This window comes from Oenanthe melanoleuca, chromosome 15 (genome assembly GCF_029582105.1).
Source record: "Oenanthe melanoleuca isolate GR-GAL-2019-014 chromosome 15, OMel1.0, whole genome shotgun sequence".
NCBI lineage: Eukaryota > Metazoa > Chordata > Aves > Passeriformes > Muscicapidae > Oenanthe > Oenanthe melanoleuca.
Window position 1 is genome coordinate 5019917 of NC_079349.1, and position 27464 is coordinate 5047380.

Sequence of the window (27464 nt, forward strand, 5' to 3'; positions counted from 1 at the left end):
AGGGTTAACGAGCTCCTGCTGCCCACAACCATCGCTCCTCCACCACCACGGCCCCTCAGCATCTGTACAAAGGGCCTGATTTAATCCGGGTTGCAGACGACTCACATTGTACTCGCAGCCTCGGAGTGATGTCGGGTGATCAGGTTTCCAACTAATATCCAAGGCACAGCCCGAGCACTGAGCGGGAACAAAGGCACCTTTGTTACTGAAGAAAAAAATCCCCTGAAGATATTAGCAGTGCAGTAGAGTTCAAACTGTTAAATGATTCAAATATTATTTAATGAATACATTTGAAATGAGGTCTCCCAACCCAGAACACTTTTTAGATCATCATTTACAAAGAGCCGCCTCTTCGCTTACTTCATAAAGAAGTTGCTGCTTTCAGATTTCAATTATGGCCATTTTGCTTCCAGCCTTTTTCAGGGATTTCCCATGTTGGTGTGGCTCATTTTTTTCTGGTACACTTTACCCAGTCTCTACTGGGTTTTTCAGAAGTCCTGATAATCACATTCCTTTAATTTACCTTAGACTGTGTCTCTGTGTGAAAAACAAGGAGACAGCCTTTTGCAAAAGGAGAAACAGCATTAGGTGTTGTTCTAGAGGGTGCTAAAGCCAAGCTTATAAAACAGAAATTTGGTAAATAAGCATATCAAGATTTTAGCTGGGATTGGAGAAGCTCTATAGTTCAGGTTCAACAAATACCTCAAATTTCTCATGTGTCAATTCTAAGCCAGAAAGCCATGTAATTTTAGAGAGAAAAATTAAAAAATAAAGGTAGATGGGGTTCAGAAAAGAAACATACCTCCAACCTGAGGAGTAAAGTTTTAAAGTTAAATTAGGGCTTATAGCAATGAGAAATCCAAGTCTGCTCTGAAGCACAGACAGCAGATATTGTCCCTAAAGGGTAACAGCAGCACATCTGGGGCTGTGCTGGTGTCTGTGAGATGTTTTTAAAAACACAACATAACTAGAAAAAGTGGGGAAAGAGCACCAGAACAGAGTGACTACAAGTATCAGAATAACTACCAGTTTACCAGCAAAAAAGGGCACAGAGCAGTGGCAGAAATACCTCCAGACTGTTTTTAGGTGCACTGCAAAGAAATCACATCCCCTCACACCAGGCACCCTCCTGGCTGCACTGCCAGGGGTGGGACCTCAAATAGGCACTGCTGAGGAGACAGGGACAGCAGCACAGGATTCACTTAACTCACATTAAGGGTCCTCATGCAGGTGATGCCTCAGGTGGAAACAATTGAAAATCTGCCTCCAAAACCTGGGCTTGACACATTTTTTATCATTATAATCTTTAAAACTATTGTGAGTGCCAGAACTCTGTTTGTGGTGGTGTTTACACACCAAATTCTGCCCACAGCAGGCAACAAGGAGAAGAGGAGGCTCCCAGGAATGAAATGTCTGCAGTTAACACTCTGGATGATCTCTGCTTCCTGACAATTATACCCTGTTGATTGAAATTCATTTTCCATATCAATTCAAGCAAAATTTCATGAGAAGTTACAAAAGTTCAAAGAAAATCTTTTCCCAATGACTTTATCAAGAGACAATTCAATGGAGAAGACTCTTGAATTGTATGAACCAAATAAAAACCACAGCAGCAGCCTCGTGCTTCAGATTTTGCCATAAAACCACAGCATGGCATTTCCAGGACTTGCTGTAGCTCCTAAATGTGGCTGAACCGACTGGGGCTTGGAAATGCAGAGTAAGTTGCCTTACAGGACATTTCCAGATTGCTCAGAGAGTATTTAGAAAGGTCTGAGGGTAGAAAATCCCAAAAGACCCAAAATCTCAGCAAGTTTTTTTCCTGCCATTTTTCAGTCTAGATGTAAAGGTAAAAGACAGAAATCATTCTCCTTTCTCTTCAGTGATTAAAAATCCTCCAGAAAAAAAGCAAATTCCTTGCAAGTCCCCTTTAGATCACAGTTGTGTACAGCCAAGTGATGGATTTCAAAGGTTACTGCTGGAATATGGTTCACAGCAGTCTATTGCAGTGAGTAACTATCACGTTTACATATCCATTATATCAAAACCACGTTACACTTCCACTGCTTCCTGTTGGTTCACCATCTGGAAGCTAAACAAGCTGGTAGTAAAGACAGAATTCAGTTCTGCATTTACCAAAGGAGCTGTACAAGCCTTCATTTGCAGCAGGTGATTGCACAACCTGAGCAGGCAGAACCCAGCCCAGAGCCAGCACTGGGCTCACCCTGAGGGCAGCTCAGCCAGCCCAGGAATGGGACCAGCCAGGGAGGGACACACAGAAGCCCCTCAGCACCTCTGGTGCCCCTTGGGAGGCACCTCCCACCTGCCCAGTGCCACCTCTGCAGCCACAGCAGAGTCCTCCCTGCTCAGGAGGGTCAAGGTTCCAGGTGCTGCACAGCCTGAAACCCCAAACCAAACCCAGCCCTGGGTGACAGTGGCCTTTGGGACCCCAAACACCAGCTCAGGAGGAAAATGTGAGTGCCTGAGATAAGAGACAGAGCTTTTTATGATCAAATTTATTTAATTAAATTTCATTGCCTGCTTTACTGTCAGTTGCACCAAAGAAAACTAAACATAGTACATCCACTACAAGATTCTCTCAGATTTTCACAACTAGTCCAAATCCATGGAAGTCACAGGGCTCATCTCCCTCTGTGCTGTAACACATGAACACTGGCAGGACACAGCTCCAGCACTGAGACCTGAGCCCTTGGGTTCCAGGGTCCTTCAATGACCTGTGTGTGCTGTGTCTGTGCATTTACCAGCCCAGCCTCCTGCTGGGGCAGGACAAACCACCCCTGAACTAACCCAGAAATGAAACCTAACACATCACTGGGCGCTGGAGGGTGGCTGCTGCAGGGCACAGGTCAGGTGTGGCAGTGCCAGCGTGCACAGCACCAGGACAAGGTGCACAGCCCATGCTGCCAGGGCAGCAGTGTTCTGTCACTGATGCTAACACAAAAACCAGATCCCTCCTGGGAAGTCAGGCAAGGCTTGCCCTGCCAAGGGTGCTGGGAGGAAACCAAGCATTTATAGATCTTTATCTGACTAGTGCTTTTAAAAATACTTTTTCTTTGATCTAACAATCATTAGGATAATGTCCCCCTGTTATGTACTCTGAATAGTTCCTTAAACATGCTGAAGACCTTTTCCCTATGGAGTTTCCTACAGGAGGCATTTGTTATCCCAGGGGCTCTCACACATCAGCCCCTCACAGACAGCAGGGAAACATGTCAGGGGCTACAACTGAAACTGTCATAATATCTGAAAGTCTACATCTCCCAAAGTGTATTTCCAACATGAAAACAGCTAAAATCACAATTATATTCCATTGCTGTGTGTGAAATCCAAAATGCTTGCATGGCTTCCAAAGTGAAACTCTGGAAAACAGCCACTGCACTGGCAGGAGTATTCCTGGAGGGAAGGGCTGACCCTGTTCTCACTGCCCAGCCTAAGACACACTGGAAAATGCCCTACAGGTACTGTCAGTGTACTTGTCTAAAAAGCAGCTTCTGGAAAATTTCAAGTTGCAAATTCTTTTATAAATCACAAGCCATTTTTCCTTAATCTTGCCAATTTTAATGAAGAAAACTGTTAGCATTTCAATGTACAAAAGTCCAATAAAACATGATTTTTTTTTTCTTTTAAATCAGTGAGTGGGTAAAGTTTGGGTTAAACTTATTCAACAATAAAAGTCTTCCAATTTCCACTAACAGAATTTTTTTTTCTGATTTGACTAGAGGATAATGACAATCCAGAAATAAATAGCTATAAATACATTCATTGTTCCTATTCCAAAAACTCATCACATAGGGAAGACATAAAACTGAAATTAACTTGTTTGAGTGTTCCTTTACAATGAGACATGGGCGAGTTAGAGCAGAGTGACTTGGACAGGAGAGAAAACAAGTAGGGCAGAAATTGGTCCAGTATTGACATTCATGAACATACCAGTTAGCAAAATTCATCCTTTAAATGACACTACTCAGTTGATTTTTTTATTTGCTTGGGGTATACATAATGAAAGCAGTTTCCTTGGAATCTTTGCTAGGACAGGTATAGCACCCAGAGACACTGTAACCACCCCTTCTGTCTGCAGGTGTGTGTGGAGTTATTTACAGAGTCATGCAGCCACACACACGGCCAAGGTCCGGCAGCGGCGTCCGTCCGGCGTCACTCGTCATTGGCAGCGCTCGTCCCTCTCACCTGGCCTTGGTTACGCAGCTGTGGAGAGAGCAAGTGCAATTCCTGCATTAGCAGCTGCTTCAGACACAGCTCCAAACATGCAGGGATTATCTCCAGGGAACAGCAGGACAGGCAGGCAGAACACCGCCGGGACCGAGTCACACCAAAGCAATGCCGGCTCCTGAGGCAATCTCAGGGGGAGCAGCTCCCTTCACTGGGGAGCACACACAGACCAGTGGGATGTGGCACCTTGGGCTGGGATGTTACATCAGTCCCTGTGAGGAACAGCAGCACCCAAGTGCTGGGCACAAGCACCAAGAGGCTGTAACTCCTGCAGAAGCTGCTCCTGCAGTAATGGCTCTGACACAGCTCAGTCTCTATGAAGACTGGGTGGAACTGGATTTCAAGAACTGAATGTGTTTGGAAGGTGATGCTCCACAGCTTCCCTGAGTGACATGGACCAAGTCCACAGATCACTCTGCTGCTGTGTGCAGCAAAGCGATGCTGGCGTGTCTGCTGGCGCCCAGAAGGGGCTGAGCCAGGGCTCAGCAGCACGTCCCACACCTCACCCTGCACTGGGTGAGCACCAGGCACCAGGGCAGGTGGCCAGCACTGCAGGAATTCTGCTCCCAGCCTCTGTGCCTGCATCAGTGCCCATCTGGGCACCTGGGCACCGTGGGTCAGTCCCACCTGCCCATCACACACCACACTATGAGCAGGAGCAAGGAAAGGCCACGGGTTACGTGGACATTAAGATGATTTCTGCCAGCAATTCCCATCCAAAAGAACATCAATTCCCTTTTCTCCTTTTCCATCCAGTTGACTTACACAGCTCGCTTTGCCTCAGAACCTACAGAGAACTCCTCTAGACGTCCGCAGCCAAAGTGCCTCGAACGGAACCCTTCTTACGCATCTGAAGTGAAATAAAACGTGAGCTCCACACACAGAACCTGTCACCGTGGTTAGTATGAGAGAAGGAATGACCTGCAGGGCCAGGATCTGCTTCTCCCTGGCCAGGGCCAGGACCTGCTAAAGCTCAGGGGGTTTGGCCATGGTATGGTATTTCTTTTTGGCAAGGAGACCTGGGAACTGCAGAGCAGCTGTAAATAATGCTGCTTGAGTTTTTACCAAGCCCACGATGCTCCAGCATGGAATCACTGCTCAGGATACCCAGAGTGGCATCTCTACCCTCACACAGGCATGAGAGAGGTTGGTCACAGGGCTTTGGCTGGACCAGATGCTTTTCCTACTCTGCACTGATGAGCTGATGCATGTTTCATGGAGCAGAGGTGCTTCTCATCTCCAGCAAACAGAGACAGAATCCACCAAGTGAAACATAAACAGTGATAAAAAGATGGACTGGGATAGAGGAACTCTGGAAGAACACTGATGAGAATTCAGAGAGTAACAGAAAGTAACAAAAGCAGAGATCCTGACTATAAAAATCGACTGAAGATGAAGCACAGGAGCAACAAAAGAACTGGAATGTGCACAGAACCCAGAGAAAGATCAGCTCGGAGCAGAAGGAAGAAAGGGTGTTCATGAGAAGGAGAAGAATACCAGGACACTGTGTGGGAAAGAACATGCACTGCCAGCCCTGCTTTGTGCCTGGTTTGGCTCTGAGCATCACAGACCTGCCCAGGGCAGCCCTGTTCATTCCTGACCTGCAGGGACAGGGGCATGGATATATGTGTCACACTGACACCTCATCCCTGAGCACTCATTCCCACAGGTCCTGGCCATAAAACACCTTGTGGTGAACTGGGGATGTAATGGCAGTTACTGGTGAGCACAATGGATGGAGCAGTTGAATATGAAATAAGATAACAAATTATTTTGGATAAAACTAGCATTCATATTATTTGGCAGTGACATTTTTGCCCTTAGGTTGTCCAGTGATGCACTGCACCACAAACCCATGGAAATGACATCATTTATAGCTGTTTGTAGATACTCCTCTTGCAACAATTGGAAAAACCCCAAGACACTAGGTCCTCACTCCTCTCACATTTCATAACATCCACAGAAATCTGGGTTAGTGTAACATCATACATTTATCTTGTGCAAAAAAAACAAACCAAAACAACCCAACTTTTTCAACAATACACAAATTCCAAATTACTGACACTAACATCTTACACAAAAAGCTATTTGCAAAAAACAATTTGCCTTTGCAAAATGAGAAAATATTAAGTAAATACCTTTGATGTTTAAGAATGAGGATAAATGTTACACCCAGAGATAAGTGAGCTGGGTTTGGCTTAAGGTAAGAACTAAAAGAGCAGCAAATATTTTGGAAAAAAAAATTAAAAGGAGCTACTTACCAGTGAGAAATGTGAAACAAAATATCCACAGTCCACAGACACACAAAGGAACAATTTCATCACGCACACAGATGTGCCTCTCTCCAACACACCTCTGGTGTGCACTCCTCACTGCCACTACCCTTGCTAAGGGAAACTGGATAAAGTCTGTGTCAGTGCAAATGAAGAACTATGGATGTGCAAAAGGGAACCCTCCTGGCAAAAAGCAGTTTACAGAGGACAGCTGTTATACTTCCTCCTCCACAGACACCTGGGAACAGGTGGCTCTAGGAACAGGATCAGGCATATATTAGAATTCAAGAAGAAACCCCCATAATTTGAGAGAAATGCCAAAAATACCCAAATGAGAGAGCACAAGGTCTGCAAGAGTGAGTGACCAACCTTGTCCAGAAGTTATTCTGGGGCTGCTGACCCAAACCCTCCAGCTTATGGGAAAAGAGCATTTGGTGCTACAGATCAGCACAGGACTGTGAAGAAACATTTCTTCCAAAGCCAGGAAACATCCCTACACAACACAGGCTGTTCCACACTGTTTGAAAGTCTCATGAGTGGGGAGGGAGGAGCTGCAGCTGGCTTGGCACCAAGAGCAAAGTTGCACCAGGCACAGACCACAGAATGTGTCACGGGGCCCTTGTCCACAGCTGGTCTGAGGCCTCAGACAACCAGGTCAGAGGTGTCTGGAATGAGTCAAACCATACAAACAGAAAGCTGTAGCTGAAGACACGTTGTGTCTTGGAAGGAACAAGACACTGGACTGTCTGAGTAACCTGACTGGGTCTGGGGCATGAGGCAATTGTCAAAAATGGGAAGGAAATACAACTGCAAATCTGAGAACTGCAAAAATGGCAGCGGGGAAAGGTTCATGACAAAGGTCATGTTCTGGAAAGACTCTACAGAAGAAGAGCCTGTGGTGATCCTCCACCTCTGAACGGGGAGAGCAGTGACAGTGCCCTAAGTCTGAGCTTTCTCCCAGACATCAGCCCACAACACATCAGGCCACATGGATTTGGTCCTCACAGCCACTAAAGCAGGAAAACTGACATGATCTCAGCTGATTTTACTGACTTACTTTCTGAAAGTAAAACTTTGGTTTGGTGTGCTAATCAGAAGTGGAACAGCTGACAGGTGATACAAACTTGCTTGAAAACATGCTTGAAGAGAAAAAGTAATCAGATCTAGCGATGACTAGAAATGACACAAAGCAAGACACATGATGGAACAGGACAGTGACAGCTTTGAGTCCCAACCAACAAGTGGCAAAAGGGCCTTGAATGGGACTTTGTGCAATGGGAGTGGTGCCATAAACACAGAGGCAGTCAGGGCAGACATCCTGCATGTAATGACATCAGAGGTACTCACCTTGCAGCACCTCCAGCACGACAGCACAGAGTGCAGGAGCCTGAAGCACATGGGCCACAGTGCCCACCAGCAATTGCCCAAACACACACACAGGCATGGACACCACACAACTTGCCTCAGCTTCTGCACAGATACATCTGCAGGTAGAAGCAGCACATCTGAGCCTTTAAATAAAAGTCTTCTTACCGCTTCCAGTTCCTTCTGGGTTTCATCCTCCATTCTCCTGATGTCCTCCATAGTCAGCTCAATCCACTTGTCAATCCAACAGAACAGCTGGCGGTGGAAGTTGGTAAATATCCTTTTTTCTTGCTTTAAGAAGACAAACAAGCATTAGATCACAGGTAGGACTTGCTAAAGGCTGGTGAAGTGATAGCAGCTGCTCAGTTTGAAGAGTTAAAATCTTCAAGTGATTCACACTGCTACGGATTCAGCCACCTCACACCCCTGGATCCAATTTAAATTCACCTCATTTCTCAAATGCTTTGACAAGGAAAAATGAAAAAATTCACTATCAATAAAAAGAGTTTCAAGAAAGTTCAGCCATTCACATTACTTGAAAATTATAAGAATGTTGTTAAAATCTGTTCCAGCTCCAAGGTGGCAGCAGCCAAACCAGAACAGCCACTTCCTGAAGACTTTGCTTTTTTTCCCTAGAGAACTGTTCTGGTACTACCAGTGAAGCCCCACTTGCAGCAAACCAAGACACAAATGGTTTGACTGCCTGGGGAAATGGACAGGAATTCCCTAGCTGTGAGCAACAGGACACTGCACCACTGTTCCTGCTCAAGCCCCCACATCAGCCCCAAAAGGCAGAAGTACTCACCTTTTGTATAAAGTTTTCGACTTTGTTCTGCAGTCCCCACCACTTAAATTTGATGGTCACCAATTTGTAAGCACACATTTTGGGACACTCCTCATCAGTTGCTAGCTCCTTCTGTTTGGGGGATAATAGAAAAGAAGTTTTAATATTTTAAAAGTTTAATTATTAGAAATTATAATCCTAATTAGTGGGTTAGAATGATAAATAATATAATTAATTTATAGAAAATTAATTAAATTTAACGATGTTGTTATGATAATAAGCATTATTACAGAAAAACAACATTCTAATCAATAACTTGGGGCTGTTCCTGACAGCCTCCCTGTGATTCACTCCAGGGCACAGCAGTGGGCTACTCAATCCCTGTGGGGATCTCTGGTGGGCACACACAGCCCATTCCCTCTGTGCTGCTGTTGGGGTGTCACATGGGGGATGTGCTGGGCCACAGGAAATTTGTTCCTCAGCTGGAGCTGAGCCAAGCTCTGAAGGAACCTTGAACTTCATTCCTCTGCTGATAGAGATAACAACTCCTAGTACCTTCCAATTTGGCCCCAGAGGTCCTCTCTTCGTCTTAACTGACTGGAATAATGCAGGATCTTCATCAGCTTTGTAGTCCTGTAAAATAAAACACTCAGTCAGAAAACACCACCAGATTATACATCCCACTGTGTTAAGCTTCTGCTCAAAGCAATTCCCTGAGTGCTCTGGAGCAGGATGGGAGAAGGATGGTGCTGCCTCACCATGGACAGCTCTGCTCACCTCCTGTGCATGGGGGGAAAGACACGGGGTACAGAGCTGAAAGGGACAAATACTTCCAACAGATGGATTTACTGAATTTTACTGATGAGGGGTATGAAAATGATTATTTGATAAAGATGCTGCCAAGGAAACTAGGAAAGGATTAAAAATTCTGGGCACAGTGAAAGCAAGTAAGGTTTATACTGTGTGTATAAAAAGCATTTATCCAAGATTAACATTACACCCACACAACCCAACTATAACAATTTAAGTGGCTTCAAAGAGGAACAAATGCTTGCTACAGAAAAGCCCAAGAAAGTTTAGCAGAGTTTAAGATCTCATTTTTAAACAGTTTCAGTGAAGCCAAAATCTGCAGAACACAGAGTGAAAGAAACACCTCCAAGAGAAGCAGCTCTGGCTGCTGAAGATCACATCAGTTTTCAGCTCCAGGTTCTTCCATCAGCTCAGAGGAACAAAGGCTACTTCTAAACTAAATTCTGAATCCACAGAGCAAGGCTACACATATCAACTGTTAATGCTTTCACAGACATTCTGACATTTACAAAAACCTACTGCAAGCCAAATGGAGCTGAAAAATCTAGGAAATCCTCTCAGAGGAATATGATTTCACTTACAGAACATCAGCTGTTATACTTTCTTCTCCCCAGTTTTCTCTCATTGTTCCCAGTTCTTTTAACATACCTACCTACACTGCATATTAAAACAGGCTGAAGAAACTCTAATTTATCCAGAAAACATTACTTGGTGTTCAGACAAACTTCCATATTGAGGACTCAAATATATACTTTAGGAATTGAGCAGGTATTTGCTAGAAGCAGCCAAGTGAGTGAAGACCTTTCTAATCTGTGTTTTATGAACTTCGACAAACCAGGACTCTCCTCTGGTTCTCCCTCTAAGCTGAAACAACATTCTAGTTTGAAGAACCCACACAACAGTCAGCCAACCTCAGCAGGGGCTGCCATGGTGCTCCACAAGCCTTTCCCTTCCTGGGAACCTGCATCAGCACTGCACAGCAACACTGAAACATTTTAAAAGTTTTGAATTATTTTAACTGCTGAAAGACTACAAGCCATATTTGTCACCTGAATTTTAGTGAAACCCACTTATTTATGATTTTACTGTAATACAGCTCATGTCCTTTCCACAGACATCACAAAGAGCAAATTCACAGCAGCACACAATACCCAGCCCTGAGTTCCCTCCTGCTGCACTGAGCCAGAGCCACTGGCTGTGTCTGAGAACAACCTCTCATCTCACAAGTTATTTCCAAATTCTGTGGGAGAGGACAGCTGCAACCCACTGGAATCCTCAGGTTCTGCATTGTCCTGGAGACTCAATGTAATACACTTTTCAAAAATTATTTTTTAACAATCCTTGTGTGCAAAAAGAGTCATCTCCTTTACATTTAAATCAAAATACTACAAATACTATAAATACTACAGCAAAATGTTTTTACAGAAGTGCATTGAATGTTTTAAATTACTGATCATGACTGCCTTTTAAAAATGTCACTCAATCACTGGAAAGAAGACACTGAAGTGAATCAAGCTGTAGCAATGGCTGAACAATTCTGCTCTATGAAACTAATTGCTGGCAGAACTGCTGCTGGTTTGGGGCAGCAACATGCCAAACAAACACAAGAATTCCACATCTTAGTGCCAGTTTTATAAATAAAACCAGGTACTGCATTGAGACAACCCTGAATTTATTTTCACTGTGTGAACATCCTGCCAAGGTAGAGCTTATTGTAGTGGTGTGAGGCAGAGCTACATGTGCAGCCTTGATCTGCCTGGTTTATGGGGTGGAATTTGTCTGGATACCCCAGGGACACTCAAGTCCACAGGATGCTGTTACCTGCAATCCTATCTCCCATTGCACAGGGACACTGGTAAAAAGCAACTGTGCTCTTGCATTTAGGGTCCACATAAAAATAACCACAGCTGGAAACACTGGGGAAGAAAATGTTATCTATGAGTAAGATGTAGGAGTGAAAACAGAAATTCCAAGAAAATAGATGAGTCACAGTAAAGTTTTCTATGCTAGAGACAGAAGCTTTGAACCAAGACCTTTTAGAACTCAGTTAACCCAAATCCTGTTAAGGACAGGAAAAACCCTTTATAGACTAAAGCCCAGATGGACAGGAGAGCATTGTAGGAACTCCTCTCTACACATAAATCCTACAAGCATGCAGGGAAGAAGACTGGACTAGAGCCAAAGTACAAATAAACAACAGCTCTTTGCAGAGTTTAAGGAAATATCTGTGCAGCAAGAGCTTAACTCCTGACAACAACAAGTCCTTCTTAGGAAGAAAAACAGGCAGCTGCTGGAGCAAATATTACAGCTCAAACCCCTGAAGCTCCCTGGAAAACCAGAAAGGCAAACATCAGCCTGCAGCAGCACAACAAGACAGAGGAGCAAAACCATTTCAAAGAAATACACAAATACCATTTCACAGGCAGTTTCTGCTCAAATTATCAATATAATTTGCATTAATGCAACCATCTATTATAAAGAATGAATTAGAGAGTCTGTGAACCACATAGAATAAAGTGGTATCACAACAAATCCAGAATTTGGGCACTTCTTTACAATTCTCACTCTCAGTCTTTAGACCTGCTCAGAGTAGTAACAGTGCTCCTGAACTCATGGAGCACTGAACTATCAAATGGTAAAAAAATTCAAAGTGTATATATAGGAGAGAATGATTTTAAGAAAACTTTTAGAACCTAACATGAAAATTACACAAGTCTGATGGCTGATCTGCAAACCCATGAAAATGGAACTGAACATGGGAGTGACATCACACTGATTAGGTAGATGGACACAAATTCTGGCTTTCCAGCTCAATACTGTATTAGTGTTTTAAGCAGGAGAATGTACATACTACTGGTGTTATCAAGCAAAAAGCTCACATACAGATCCTGTGGAAGGAAACACCCACCAGCTCTTCCTTTCAACATCATCCACAGCTCTGAGTGCTCAGCACAGCACAACAGAACACCAAAATCAGGTTTATCCAAGTATATCATACTCCCATATCTTATAACTGAAACAGCCACCAGCACCACTGTGCACTGCCCTGACACACACTCGTGTGTTTTAGGTAGGTTTAGCTAAATGGCTTTTAATAAAAAATGTCTTGCAATCACTCCCATCTCCTGCAGAGTCCTGCAGCTACAGCACAGCTATCAGGGGAACCACTGCCTGAGATCACCTTTGAAAGAATGCCAAGGTTCAAATGAGAAATGACTCCAGCCTGGTTATCATGGACACACATCATGGTGCATGCCCAGAACGAGAAGTTAAAGGTCTCTAGGAACGAGGCTGGAAGAGATGAATGTTTATAAACACCCAGGACAGGATGAAAAGAGGAGCATAAAACTAAAAGCACATCATATTTGTACACAAACAGGCTGTTCCCATGGGATGTGTCATAGCATGATGATTCCAAAGTTCAGCACTAATAACATGGAGTTGTTTAGCTGCCTGTTGTGATAAATTAAGTCTGAAATGGGAGAGATGTACCTATCAAGCTCTGTAACTTGAGAATCTTTTAACACTTCCTTACAGACTACAAAAGAGCAATTCCTATATTCCAATATATTTCCTCAAACTGTAGAAAAATGGACAGCACACAGAAATCCAAACTCTTAAGGCATATGTAATCTGATTCGTACAGAATTGTAATTTTAGAACTTTCTTTCAAGTAATAAAGATCCACTATGACCTAAACAAGGCATTTAATGTCTTCATTGTAAAAAATAGCTACAAACCTGATTTCAATTTGTTTTCACTACACTCTACTTTTCTACAAATTGTTTCCAAAACCACAACTTCCTCTAATGTTAATCAAGTGCTCATTTTTGCTTACACTTCAAAAAGTCTTTCTCTCCTGGGAAGTCACTTTTATATACAAACAACATGAAGTGACACAGACTGCATGCTGGAGATGGTTAAGAGAAGGCAGGGTTAAATGTGTATCTAAAGAAAGTCACAGTTATCACCAAATTATTTCTCTACATACTTAAATGAGCATAAGTCAGCACATACATGTCATCAGTAGCTTAAAGAAATTTGGATTTTCATATTTATGCTGGTTGTAGTTCTGAAACTAAAGTAACTGCAGCACCACAGGATGGTGGACAACATTTATCCACAGAACAAAAGGATACAACTTGAATACATGAAAACTTTTCCAACACTGCTGGATTTTACAGATGTAGCTCCACTCTTTCAGTTTTACTGTTACCTGAGGTTGTACATTTGAGCTTTTCCAGGTAAAACTATGTTTGAGAAGATAAATGTACAAATGAAACACTCCTTTGGCAACACTGACTATTCCTTTTCCCTAAAAAATGGAGCAGACTGAAAAACTCCACCCAGACACTTAGAATTATAATTCCCAAACAAGTGTCATAACAAAAAAAAAATCCAAAACCACACAAAGCACATGATTTCAGACACTACCCCACAGAGTGAACTGGTGATTGCTTGAATATCACTGAACAAAGATGAAGAAACTGCAGAAAAAGAACATCTGACACTCAAGTCTCTGTTGGGTGAAATCCACACTGTTTTAGCTTCTTCACTACCAACACAAAGCACAAGTGGAATCAGCTGCATGCTACACCCCTGTCCCTCCAGAGAACAGTTACTTACCCCTGGCTCTACTTGAGTTCTATCTGCAATGTCAATATGGACAACCTCAACACTCTTCCATGTGTTTGGATCTAAATTGTGAACCTGCAAAAAAAGAGAAGGAATTATTCCCATGCTGGGAATAACACAGTGATGCACCTTGTGCAGTCCATGTGTGTGCCAGGGAGCTTTTCAGGATGCTGTAAAGGCAGCACTTTCCAACCCTTTCTTCCTCTGCCTTTCTTAAAGGGAATGATCTCTACAATTACAGTTTAATTTAGTCACTAATCAATTTTAAACCAGCAAAAAGCCTTCACTTCTTGTGCATTCAGGAAACCTGGATTTAAGACTAAGCTGTATTCATCTGTCACATTTGTTAGCTCTAATTAGAACCATTACCCATTTGATAATCTGCATGACCTTTTTGAGCCAGAAAGGTGTAAAAATTCCAAGTGCAAATATGCAGATTTCAATAACCTAACTGATCTCATAGGTTCCCTGAAACATATGACTGCCTTGAAAGTGGACTAGGTGTAGTCTGAGGGTGTATAAAGGAATCAGCTCCACACCTGTGCTCTGTCCAGAACACCTAAACTGAGTCACAGCCAGAGGAGCTGTCCAAGAACAATCTCCCTTCTGTGTAGCACATCCAGAGTTACAGCTTCAATATTTAACTACAGAGTACTCACAGATCTACTCCAGTGGTCCTGAGAAACCTGTTCTCAAATAAACCTGTCAGCCTAACTCTCAGTAGCATGTCTACAGTAAAAGAACATGAAAAAAGAAAAGACTTGCTGAAAAGCTATTTAAGTATTTGCATAAGAATCAAGCATTTGTATTGACCTCTAAACAAAAAAACCAAACCTCTTCTCCTGTCCTTGGATCTCCTTAGATGAGACAGCTTGACCACCTTGCAAGGACCTGAAAAATGCTTTTCTTGCTTTACTCACTGGTCAGGCATTGACTTTATGAAGTAATTATCAACCATCACCAGGTACAGAATACTTTATCTGTACTAACTGTACAATTGCACTAAGGTTTGGTATCCAAACCCCAACTCACGTTCTCTGTTGTTCCCAAATCTGGTTTATGCCAGGTCTCAATTTTTATGAAGAAGTCATCTTTCATGTATTCATTCTGTAAGAATTAAAAGCAAAAGCACAAGTCTGATTACAGCTCTCTGCTCTAAGTTTAGCTAAATGATATCTTCATTTAAGCCACTACTAATCCCTGACTAGCAACACAATCTATTAAAATTACCAGAGAAACAGCCCCCTTACCCACACACAGAAACAGGTACATGATAATCTTAAACTAGAGCAGTGAGTATTAAATTAAAACAAATCATATTTAAGAAATCCAGCTCTACCTGTCCACACCAGTAGAAATAACCCTGCCATTTGCTGTCCTCCTTCCTCGACCCTGAACTTCTTTATCTCAATATTCAAGTAATTTTCAAATTATTAATCTTGTAGTTAGATGTTACTGTACAGCACAATTACAATCACAAAGCTGGATCATAATGGTCCAGCTGCCATCAAATTGTACATCTCAAGACAGTGACATAGCCCTGCTGATCCCAGAAGGGAATGCACAGGTTTCACAATGAGTCAAGCTCAACAGTTCAAACTCACTTGTTACTCCTTGTGTCACATCCACATGGTAACAATCTAAACCATGTTTGCAAGTGAGCAGATAAAGCAGTTTAACATTTAACTAGCAAGTTTTCATTAAACAGGTCACCAAAACATGTAAAATGGCATTAAAATCTTGATGACATGTCTCCCATCCAACTTAAAAAAGCAAACCCAAGTCCTGAGCTGTGCTGATACATTTAGATTCCCAGTTATCCCACTTCAGCTGAGGAAGGAATTCATTTTACAGCAATGGCATTTCAGACAGGCAGGGACTGATTCCATTTCACTGCTCTTCCTGAATTCAGGAGTGGAGGAGAAGCCTCTGATATGTCACTTTTCCCCTCTCACTTTTTTTAGCATTATGTCTTACCAAGACAGACATTATGCATCTGTAATGGTAATTAAAGGCATAAAAGAAGATGTAGAAAATGAAATAATTTCTCTGACAAATTACAGTTCTAACTATAGCCATGTGCAGACAAATAAAGTAACAGGGAGCTCTACACCAGGAGTCCTAGCAAGGCACATATGTCAGGCTAGAGTCTGACAATTGTAGTGGCAGTAACAGACAAAATATATCTCAAAAAAACCCCCATTTCAAATTTCAAATACTCACTGTCACAACTGGTGTCGTTGGAAATCAGGTGCAATGAAAAGGAAAAGAAAACACAGAGCATTATTAGATACAATTGCTTCTGAGAGGTCTCACATATAAAAACACCAAGAAAAGAACAGACATGGGGGAGACTCACTTGTTCTACAATAGGGATATGCATTCCAGGCCTTCTCATGGAACACCAGGGAGCCTTCTGGAGCAATCATCCTTACAAAGCCAGGGACTTTACTGGGAAAACAAACATGGACAATGTGGTTAAAATCCTGCCAGCAGAAATTCCTCGTTGGCTCCTTCCACTCCTATAAGAAAGGCACATTCTACCCAGGCAGAGGGGTTATGATGTGCATGTTCACCTGCAGTGAAATACACAGGAACCTCAAAATCCTTCCTGATCACAGCATGATTAAGAAAAAAATGGGAAAGGTAATAATAAAGTAATAAAAATTGAGAGTGAGCTGTGTGATCACAAGGAAGGCTGTGCTATCCTTCCTCTTGCAGAGCAGCAAAGACACCTGCTGAGGAAGAGCACTGCTCAGAGCCCTCACCTACAGCTCCCTGGCAAGCAGCTCCTGACCTGCAGCAGGAACTTTATGTCCCACTCACCTCTGACTTCTGTCTACAGCAACCAAACACAATTCTTTCAGAGTATCCCACATATTTAAAATCCACCCATCACATCTCCCCACTCACCAGAGCACTCATGCACAATTCAGCAAATTACAAAGTGGCAGGAAAACACATACAAGTGTCCCAAAATGGCAAACAATGGAAGGCTACTCTCACCTTCAAACATTTCTTAATACCAAGAGACTACAAATGTGCACCAAGGCTTTTCTCACCTCTTTAAATGATAGATTTTGTGAGTATATTGTCCCTTCTCGCCATCCTGTTCATAAGGCTCGTTTTTTAAGACCTGAATTCCTTCCCCACCTCCTGTTTCGTTTTTGCTAGCTTCTGCCACAGAATAAAGTTGCCCAACTTGATACTGAAATGGAAAGAGAAGTCAAATGTCAGCACCAAAGTTGGCCCAAAACTTTTAACATGTTAAAAACAATTAGCTGTTTCCTCTGAAAATTCAGTAGTACAAAAATATTATCAGCAAAGTACAATACACCATATAAAAGATTTTTAATGAACTCTGACAACCTTTTGGCAACATGTATCTGCAGCTCACAAACATCAGGTCTACACCCAGGTTGTTCCACAACAACTCAACACTTTGGTGCACACCACAACTTCATTTTTCCTATCCCAAGAGCTAAATACATTTGTTGCTCTCTGCTGCACCAAGAAATATCAATTTTGAGTTTAGAGATTTTGGAGTGACTGATTTCCAGCTCTGAGCCTTCCCAATTCACACTTTCAACCAACTAAATGCTGCCCAGAGGGCCCAGGACATGCACACTACAGAACAAGTGAAATGTTTCCCTCAGAAGCACGTTCAACACCCTGTCATGACAGACATTATATCATGACTATCATTTAAATGTACTTCAGTGCCATTTGAATTGCTGGCTTCAGATCTGGGAAGACAATTCTGACACCTGTCACTTCAGGAAAAGGCTTGGAGTTCCTCAGTGCTGGATCAGCAGCAAAGTGCTGCCACAGGGCACAGCTGTACTGGCAGCAGTGGAAGGCTCAGGACACCTCAAGGCTCTGTGCTGCCTCTGCTTCCTTGGAAATTCCCTGATCAGAACAAGGCTCACCCCTGTGTCACCCATCTCTGTCAGCACAGCCACAGCACAGAGAATGTTTGGTTTCTAACACAAACCCTCTCCCACCCCTCAGTCTGAATAAATCAGGGAGGATCAGGACATACCTCTTGCACTGAGCAAGGTAAAACCACTCGGCTGAAACAGGAAAAGAAAACAAATCAGTAAAATGAATTGTTAGACTTCACCTGCAGATAACAGATATAACACAGATGTTCAAGAAAGAAGTGTCAAAAGGAGCCAATTCAAGTTTCCTCTTCAGAAATCTCTGTGACAGCGAGGGTTTGGATATAACAGAACAAACCCAAGTAAAGTTCAATACCAGACAGGCTACAAAAGGAAAAACAAGGGATAGAAGACAGCAGAAGCCGCACAAAAGAGAGAGGAAATCTGGGATCTACTTCCAGCTCTGTCATAACTTTGTGTAATGCTAAATTTGTCTATAAACTTTTGAACCTACACACTACCTTTACTACCACTAAGGCTCCTGGACTCTGAAGTAGTTAGGAGCCAAAAGGTGGGACAGAGAAATAAACTAGCTGTGCTTTGCTGGCAGGAGCCGCCACGGGAAAGATCTACCCAGCGGCGTGGAGCTGCGGGCGCCACCAGCACAGGGAGCAGGGCAGGGCAGCGGGGCTGTCACCGCCGCCGCCCGAGCTGCTTTCTCAGGAAAACGGGGAGGAAACAGGAGAGATCGCCCTCGGCCCCGCCGCCTGCCCACCGCCCGCCCCGAGCGCGGAGCTCGCGGAGCTGCCGGTGCGGGGCCGCGGCTCGGCTGCGGGCAGGGAGCGCCGGCACCGCCCGGGCCGCGCCCCCGCCGGGCAAACGGCCCTTCCCGTCACGGCGGAGCGGCCCCGGGCCCCGCAGGAAGCGGCGACCCCGGGGCCACACGGCAGGAGCGGTACGGGGCGGGCCCGGCGGCGGCGGGCGCGGGCGGGGGAGGCCCGTGGGGGCGCGGCGCGGGCGGGGCGGCGGCGGTGGCTGTAGCGGTGGCGGTGGCGGTGGCAGCGGTCCCGGTGCGGCTCCCCTCAGCCCCGGCCCCCCCGGCGCTCCCGCCGCCCCCACTCACAACTCCTTGATCAGCACCATCTTCCCGCCGCTCCGCGCACGCGCCGCTCCCGAGCCAGGCCCCGCCCCCTCCCGCGCGGCCAATCGCGCGCCCCCCTCCGCCCGCAGGCGCGCACGCGCCGGGCGCCGCCAATCCGGGGGCGCGCAGCTCCCGCGAGCGCACACCTCACCCGGCAGCAGCCAATCAGAGCGCGCCGGGCCCGCTCCGCTGCGCGTCCGCCCGCCCGTCGGTGCCGGCGGGTGACGTCATCGGCGGGCGCCGCACGCGGGGGGCCGGTGAGGGGCGTGAGGAGCTCGAGGGGCGCGGCCCGGCGGGGAGCGGGGTCACAGGGTCACGGGGAGAGGCCGGGCGGGGAGCGGGGCCGGAGAGGGGCCTGAGGGGTTCCGGGCACCGAGCGCAGCCCTGCACGGCAGCGGGGCGGACCCTCCGCGCTGCCCGGCGGGCGGGGACGGGCCGGTGCGCACAGCCCGGGTTGCTCGCTCCGTGCCCTCACGGACCGCCTGCAGTGTTGATGAATTTCGGGGAGCCCGGTTCCGCTGTCTCACCGAGCACCGTGTGCGGCTCCGCCGGCCTTGGCACTGTCGCTCTGGGCGCTGTGCCACTGCCGGCCCCCTCCTCTGCCGCTGTCACACGATGAGAAGCTAAAATTCCCTTTCACAATCTGTTTCAAACAAAATCCTTTACCCGCGGATTCCCGTTAACTCTGGACTGGCCCTGTATTGCCACGCAAATGAAAGCACACCAAAGCCGTAGCAGACTCGGTTTCCGCGGCCAATGCCGCCCTCTTGTGAGACCATTTCTTTTAACCTCCACCGCAGTCACAAGAATGACAGGGATTAATTACGACCTGACAACCTAACAATGTTCAGTCAGGCTGGGGCTTCGACCTTCAGCTAGGATTCAAAAACACAAAATGAAAGGAGTCTGCAAGTCTAAAACCTCAGAAGCATTGAAAGAAGGCAGAAATCAGCCCCAAGGGAGCCCTTCACAGGCTGTGAGGAACCTGGAACACTGCTCCTGGAGAAGAGGGATTCCGTGGTACCTCAGGGGTGCTGGGCCAGTGACACTGGGGCAGTGTGACAGGGACAAGTTCTACCGAAGCTCCTCGCTGGAGGGAAGAAGGATGGGACCACCCAAAGCATGTTCTGTGTGCTGAATTTGGCTTTATCCTGGTTTACATAATGATTGAAGTTATCCTGTGGCAAAATGCTGCCCTAAGAACAAAGCAGCCAGGAAACATACTTCCACTTTGAGGTTCTCAAAAATTGTAATTCAGGGAAAACTACAGGATTTACTTAAAATGATGTATTCTAAGCACATTGATTTGCTTTCTAGTTCCTGAGCATTAGCTTTTATTTTTTCCCCCTAGATGTTTTCCACAGCCATGCCGACTTTTGCTTTCGCTCTGTTTGAAATGCACACACAAAGGTGAAACCAGGTAAACTGGAAAGGAAAAACCAACGACAAGCTCTGCTTGTGTTCCAATGGTGCATCCTTTTCCCCAGAGGTGACCCATGCCCCTCTCTGCAGTCTTTCCCTGGAGAAGTCCATTGTTCCCCACATTTCCTCTGCCAGGAGCCAGAACCAAGGAGACATTTACATAAAGAACAGAAATCCAGATAAAATTCAGGGTTGCCAGACTCTTCTCCCACATAAGTGGCTGCAAGGAAAACCTTTGGCAGGCTCTTCCCATCGACTCATATTTCCATGGAAGTCCTTGAATGGTGACTCAGGGTGCCCTGGCTCTGGCCAGAAGGCACAGCAGTGATCAGGGCTGTGCTGGGGCACAGTTGGACGGGGTTGTAAATCTCTGTTTCCCCAAGCATTCAGCATTTTCCTTTATTTGGTTTTTCAAAACGCTGGCAGCATGCAGTCCTTCTGCTGCTCCTTCCCCATATGGACAGCATTTGTCTGGTGTTTGCTCAGTCCCCAAACCCTGTTTACAGCTGCATCCTGCCACACACGACAGTGACACAAGCAGCCACATCCCGCTGACCCCAGCGCTGGCACAAACCACTTGAGCCCAGCTCCACCCACTGGAGGAGAGAACGCTTCCCCAGGAAGGGCTCCATGAGGCTCACCCTGTGCAGAACAGCACTGCCAGTGGCCCCTGGCTGCTCTCAGAGCCCCAGTACAGCTTTGTGGGTTTGGTTTCACTGTCTCCAAAGGGCACCTTTCACATGGGGGCAGAAGGAAGATTTAACTCATCAAGTTCCAGCTGGCAGCAGTATGGGGAGGCTCTCATCCCTTTAGCACTGGGTTCTTCTGAGCTCCTCCCAGCCCTGCGAGTCCTTTTGCTGCTGACTAGAAGAGACAGAAGGAAATACTGCCACTCCCACCACCTGTCAGAAGGAAAAGCCATTTCCAATGAGCACTGGTAACAAGAACAGTGCACTGCACAAAAAGGGGAGGTAAGTCCCCTCACAGGGACTGAGGAGAGCTCTCGTGTTTCAGCCACACTCCACAGTCACACATGGGAGCCAACAACCACCTTTCCCCACCACCCTTCCAGATCAAGACACTGAGGCACTGAGAGAACTCATGCTTTAATAGACACTGAAATCACAAAGAAGAAAAGGCCAAATGCCTTAGCAATTTCAATAAAAATATGAAAATCTTTTTACATGGTAAATTTCATAATATAAAAAGTTTAATGCTGTCTGGAAACAGAGTTTTAATTTACAAAGAAAGTCCATAGAGGCCAAAGATGGCTAACACTGCACATAGGGAGAGTGAGTGCTGAAGGGCTGCTGCTGGGAAGCCTCTGCTGACCATCCTCTCTGGGTCACTGTCTGCAGCTCTCTTCTGCAGCTCAGGGGACCAGTGTCCACACACATGTGCAGCCCTGCTGGGCAGCATGACAATGCAATGAACCCAAAACTGCTCAAACCCATTATCACCATCCAGCTGAAACTACCAGTGCTTCCTAATAGATTCAGACACCTCTGTGCCCCTGGATCTGTTCTGCAACTTGGAAGAGATATTCACAGAACGAGCTTGCCCTAATGAAAGAAAAGATGGCCTAGAGTGATATGCATGGGTGTAGCACCCCCTCAATGCTTTTTCCTTGTTTCACTAAGGTATGATTAAACAGAAGGAAAACCAGTATCAGGCCAGAGGGTACAGGCTAACCAACAAAATCAAATTAAACTAGATTTTGATCACTGGGGTTGTTTACTGTTCCCATTTAGTTGGAACTAAAGACAGTCAATAAAAAAAAAACTGAAATCTCACACAGTAAAACATACAGGGCAAAGCCAAAACATTCTGTGGCCTTGGGGACTGGTTGCATGTGGCAGGTTTAATGTGAAAGTGGTTAATACCTAATTGTTATTGCTCACTGTATTACGCAGTGTTGTCACTTGTACCATGCACAAATACAACAACGACAAATGCATTAAACCCACAGAAGGAATTCTAATAGCAAATGGAGAACGTGTGATTTTCATTTCCTGAATTTCTCCACTTATTGGGCAAACCTGATAAAACTCTTTTTTTTCCTCACAAAGGGGTTGTTTCTCATTCAGGAGGTGGAGGAGTGAGGGACAAGGTGTGCAGTGTCTCCCAGCCACGAGTAAGCATGCATTTCATGGCTCCTGGCAAGCCAATGGAAGTGACCTGTGCCAAGTCAACGGAGACCCATTTCCCAAAAGACTTGTTCTAGTGACACTCACCTTCCATATTTATACAACATCAAATTCCCCAAATACTGAACTTTCTCTACATCCAAACCCTTCCCTGCTTCTAATGCTCCCTCCCCCCACTTAAAAACAACAACAGAAGAATCACTCCCCCACACCTCCCTCCCCGATTTAGCTCTGTCTGAAAGCTTTAAGCCAGCATGAAACCTGCTGGAGCACAGAAATGGGTTGTAACAAAATGGCAGCATAGAATTTCTACAGGTTAAAAGATAATTTAGTTGTGGAAGTAAACTACAATAAAGAGGCTTATTTCTGGCGTGTTATGCAGCACTACAGGGAGTATTTGCTGTTGCTATAAACAAAAAGCTGCCCACTTCCATCCTGGGTGTTCCTGGGATGTCGTTTCAAAAAGTTGATGCTGGTTAGAAACAGAGCAGGTCACACGAAGTCTCTCAGGAGTCCTGGGACCACAGAAAGTGGCATGATCAACAGCACCACTGTCTCCACAAGGGACAGACTCTGTGCTGACTTATTTTGGCCCACTATTCTAATTTTTCCTGCCAAATGACAAGAAGGTGATGTTTAGCACCAAACCATCACAGGAAGATGTCACATACAGACAACTAACTTGCATCATAATGAGTTGAACAGATTGACTCAACTGTTCTGCTACATTGTGTACGAGTAGGTAACTATTCCTTCCCTCTGCACTGAAAACTTTGGTGATCCCCCCTCCCTTGTTAGCTGGCTGTAACAACCCAGCCCAGTATCCTTGCCTTTAGTGCTTGTGTTCATTTCTTGAAATGATAAAAAGGAAAACATTCTCCTGAAACCAGCAGACTCCAGAATATTCTCACAGCACACATCTGTTTATGCCTTGTGAGTAAGCTGAGCCTAAGCATTTTCATGTTTCCATATCAGAATTCTCTGCCCTGCTATCATGCTTTTCCTCCAAGATCCCTAAGAAAATCACAAATTATCAGATCCATGTTTACAACAAGATCATCCAGCCATGCTAAGTACAACTCTCTGCATCAGCAACGTACCCCTGGTACATCCACAGAGCTGCCTGCACTCTCCATTCAGCTGCAAGACTGGAAGTTGACTTAAGATCCAGCTAAAACTCAGGGCCTAATGAATTCAGCCTCACAACACCTCTGTGAGGTAGGTAGGTAAGTATTACTATCCCCATTTAGATAGAAAGGGAAGACGAGGCACGGAGAGGTGAAGTGATTAGCCTTCAGTCAGTCAGCCAGTTCTGGGAGTGCAGAATAGACACCAAAAACCTTGGTGATACAGTGCTCTGACTTCACAGCCTGTGAATACCTTGTGTGGATCTGAGCCCACGTGGTGGGGCCAATGCTGCTGCATGCCCACGGCCTCAGTGCATGTAAATGATCACTGGGATCCTGATCACCTCACTGCATTCCACAGCCACTTAGAAACCATCTCCAGCCTGCCCCTAACTCCTAAACCCCACCTAGCCTAGGGAAGCTGACTACATTTTGCCCTGGGGGTGCTCTTGGTCCCCTTTCCTCCACATGTCAGAGGGCACCCAGGTTCTGAATCCAGCCCCTCTGCTTGCTGCCTCGCCTTCTGGCTCCAGCTGCACCAGCAGCTGCTTACACTGGCCCACCTGCTCCAAATAAAACTTGTTTCCACACCTGCTCCAAAGGAAACCTGCCTCCACAGCAGGGAAAAGGTTCTCAGACCTGCCTGCCCTAAGCTCTGGCAATGATTTAGCAGGATCAAGGAGGGATGTTTTTGGTCAGGTGATGCCTGAATCACACACACTGATGTCACATTCTTGCCTGCTGTGGAACTGCAAAATCATGTTCTGAGCTGCAGCATCTGTAATCCTTTACTGTGCTCACTGAGCAGACAGAGAAGTAAGTACTGCCCAAAACTTGTCATGATAAAAAGCTCACCTCCACATTGTAGTGTGCCAGAGAGACCAGAGCACTCAATAAAACCAGAACTTGTCTCTCTGACACACACTCACTACCATACACGCAGGCTCACCTGGTTTCTTAGGCCCCAACCATTTCCTTTGAGCAGACCAACCAGCAAAGTCTCATCTGAGGGCTTTCCCTCCAAAAAAGTTACCTGAGATGCAGATTTTAGAATGGGGCACCTCTCTCCTCTTGTCTTTGTTTCACCAGTCTCTAAATGATGCAACAGAACTGCCAGACCCTGCTGCTGTGGAGTTTTACTGACAGCAGTTTCTGGTTTGGCCAGCCTGGCACAGGTATCTAAAGGGATGTGGTCTTGTCCTCTGTCAGCCTCTGAAAGCAGTTGAGTAAATGGCTCCTCTTTCTCCAGGCAGAGACTTGTACCTATGTTCTTTGGGGTACACAGGAATGTTCTGCCTCCTCTCCCTTTCCTCTCCAAGCCCTGATATGTGTCATTTCTGTACAAAAAGCCAGCTGTAAAACTTCTGGTTAAGAAATACGAGGAGGTGGCTAAAAGCCAGTATTTAATGAACAGACAACCAGATGCTTTGCACCTGCTGCTGCAATATTGAATACTACAAAGAACCTGTTATCAGGTGAGTCTGGCCAAGGTCCTGATAAGGGAAACAAAAACCCATGTGTGTGAGGCCGTGTGCCCCCACAATGACAGCAGGCCAGCCTGTCCCATCTCTGGGCACTGCCAGCTGAGGGCAAGGACCACGGCTGCTTAGCTACTGGTTCTGTTTTGATAAAGGCAAGTGGGCAGAAGCAAATACTTCAACAAGACTGTAAGTCATCAGTTGGTACTGAGGACATTTCAACATTTGGAGGAAGGGAAAAATCTTCCTGGTGACAAAAATTTATACCCGTTCCCAGCTGGCAGCCTCAGGGGACGCACGGCTCCCAGAGTGTTGCCAGGTGAGGAATGAGCTGATGTCACAGCATTTGTGGTTTCAGGGCGTCTGTGTCCATTTGGAGGGATCTTCTGTGGTGAAGCAGCAAGGTGTTGCCCAACAGACAGGTCCTTCAGTTCCAGCTTCTCTCCACTTTCTTCTTTGCTGTGCCGTGGTGATAAATTGAGCAAGCTGAGGACATCTTTCTTAGAAGTCATTGTTCCAGGAGCTCCTCGGAGAATCTTTATTGGGCCAGTGGAGTGGTGGGGAGTGCTTTGCCAGAACATCTTTAAGTTGTGAATTGCTTGCACTTTTTCATCGATGGCAGCCAATTTTAATTTGTCTATGTCTGGGGCATCAGCTGGGCTTGAGCGAGCAGAACCAGCTGAGGAATAAGAAAGAGCAGGAGATGGAGTGCTGCCACCAGGAGACTGATGCCCTGAGCTCGGAGAGATATTTCTGGGTGATTTAGAAATGTGAGCACTATAAGGAGAGCTGGGATACTTGAGTTTAAAGGGAGGCTGCTCAGTAAGGGACCCATGTGAATCACAACCTGGAGACGGCTGCCCGCTGTACTGCCCTGTGCCTTCTCTGCTGGACATCTCTGACGCTGTGGGGCTGTTGTAGCCAGAGCTCACCTTCTGAAGGGATGAACTCCTGGTTGGAGGCTTTGGTTTCATTGCCAGAGGGGAGGACTGGTTCCTCTGGCCGGAGCTGAGCGGGCGGCTGAAGGCGCTGGTCTCGGAGGAGCGGAAGGCGGAGACGCCGGCCGGGCTGGCAGCCCCATCCTCAGAGCTCGTGCTCTTGCTGACCTGGCTGCTGCTTCTCTGAAGACGTTCCACAGCAATCAGGTGACTCTGAGTTTCCTCCAGAATTTTTTGGGCCAACTCTTGTGGATCAAGCTTTGGGTTACTGTCCTCCTGGGATTTGACAGTGCTGTCAGTCTCAGTGCTAGACTGGTCAGATTCCCCAGTATCAGAACTTGCAAGTTTCCCAACTTTTTGGAAAGGTGAGTTTGGGCTGGGGATGAGAGTCATTTTAACAGGAGAATTTGGAGTACTTATGCTCCCTTTGGAGTTGATGGACACTTTAATGCCTCCATTCTGACTAGTTTTGGGCTGTTTGTGATCAGGAGAAAATCTTGGTTTTATGTTTTCTTGGTAACTGGCCAAAGGCTCATTGCTGATTATAGAGAAACCTTCATACTCTTCCTCATCTTTGCTGGCTGCAGTGGCCTGTGGTGACAGCTGGCTCGGAGCTGCAGACCTGTGTGGATAGATATTCTTGGGCCTCTCATAATCCTGCCGTCCTCTGTGCCCTGCCCCATCCAGCATGTTCTCTGGCTTGGAAACAAAGCTCATGGAAGAAGCAATGGAGCTCAGGCTGTACACAGAAATGGCATCTGAGGCAATGCTGTCTGGACAGGTAGGAGAGAATGGAGGGTTCTGATACTGGGGTACAGGGTTGGAAACAGATTGAGCAGAAGCCAGTGACTCCAGTGACGAGGAACTGTCCAGGCTAAGGCGCTTGGGCAGCTCTGTAGAATCTAAAAAAAGAAAAGACAACAGTATGTACATACATGTCCCTGGATACACCATAAAATGAAATAAAACCAGGAAACATTCTATCAGAATTAAGAGAAAATGCTACAAAACATGCCCTCAGGCTCTATACTACCTCAGAACAACCAGCTACTACTCAAGTAAGGAAAAAGAAGTGCAGGTATCCTAGATGGAAGTTGTCAGTTCATTATCATTATATCTCAAAACAAAGAATGAGTTATATGTCCTGCAGTCACTGGACTCTATCTCCAGCTTTTGCTCAGGTAAGTTTTTCCCATACAAAAATAACATTTACTCCAG

The 27464-nt window shown here is 45.7% G+C and overlaps 2 protein-coding genes across 3 annotated transcripts in view; both read right to left on the minus strand.

Annotated features, from left to right (window-relative positions):
* Window positions 1–3552: 3552 nt before the first annotated feature.
* On the minus strand, window positions 3553–19193 carry PITPNB (phosphatidylinositol transfer protein beta). Its single transcript, XM_056504432.1, has 11 exons — window positions 19117–19193; window positions 18155–18185; window positions 17175–17320; window positions 16472–16563; window positions 16336–16343; window positions 15145–15219; window positions 14104–14187; window positions 9223–9300; window positions 8689–8799; window positions 8052–8174; window positions 3553–4221 (listed from the first exon to the last, which is right to left on the minus strand). Exons 1-11 carry the CDS (start codon window positions 19134–19136, stop codon window positions 4171–4173), a joined length of 819 nt encoding a protein of 272 aa, XP_056360407.1. The 5' UTR covers window positions 19137–19193; the 3' UTR covers window positions 3553–4170.
* Window positions 19194–21643: 2450 nt separating this feature from the next.
* TTC28 (tetratricopeptide repeat domain 28) overlaps window positions 21644–27464 on the minus strand; it is a 109538-nt gene continuing 103717 nt past the window's right edge. For both annotated transcript variants that reach the window (XM_056504335.1, XM_056504336.1), the window contains one exon: window positions 21644–27148. In XM_056504335.1, the coding sequence (XP_056360310.1) occupies window positions 25527–27148 (1622 nt within the window). In that variant the 3' untranslated portion in view covers window positions 21644–25526. The remainder of the gene's footprint in view (window positions 27149–27464) is intronic.

Excerpts from the sequence above, each read along its gene's own strand:
- PITPNB (XM_056504432.1), bottom strand. The coding sequence starts at position 19,136 with ATGGTGCTGATCAAGGAGTT. Across the intron at positions 17,321-18,154 it reads TACCTTGCTCAGTGCAAGAG|TATCAAGTTGGGCAACTTTA; the intron begins GTATGTCCTGAT and ends TTTCCATTTCAG. Across the intron at positions 8,800-9,222 it reads CTCTGGGGCCAAATTGGAAG|AAGGAGCTAGCAACTGATGA; the intron begins GTACTAGGAGTT and ends TCCCCCAAACAG.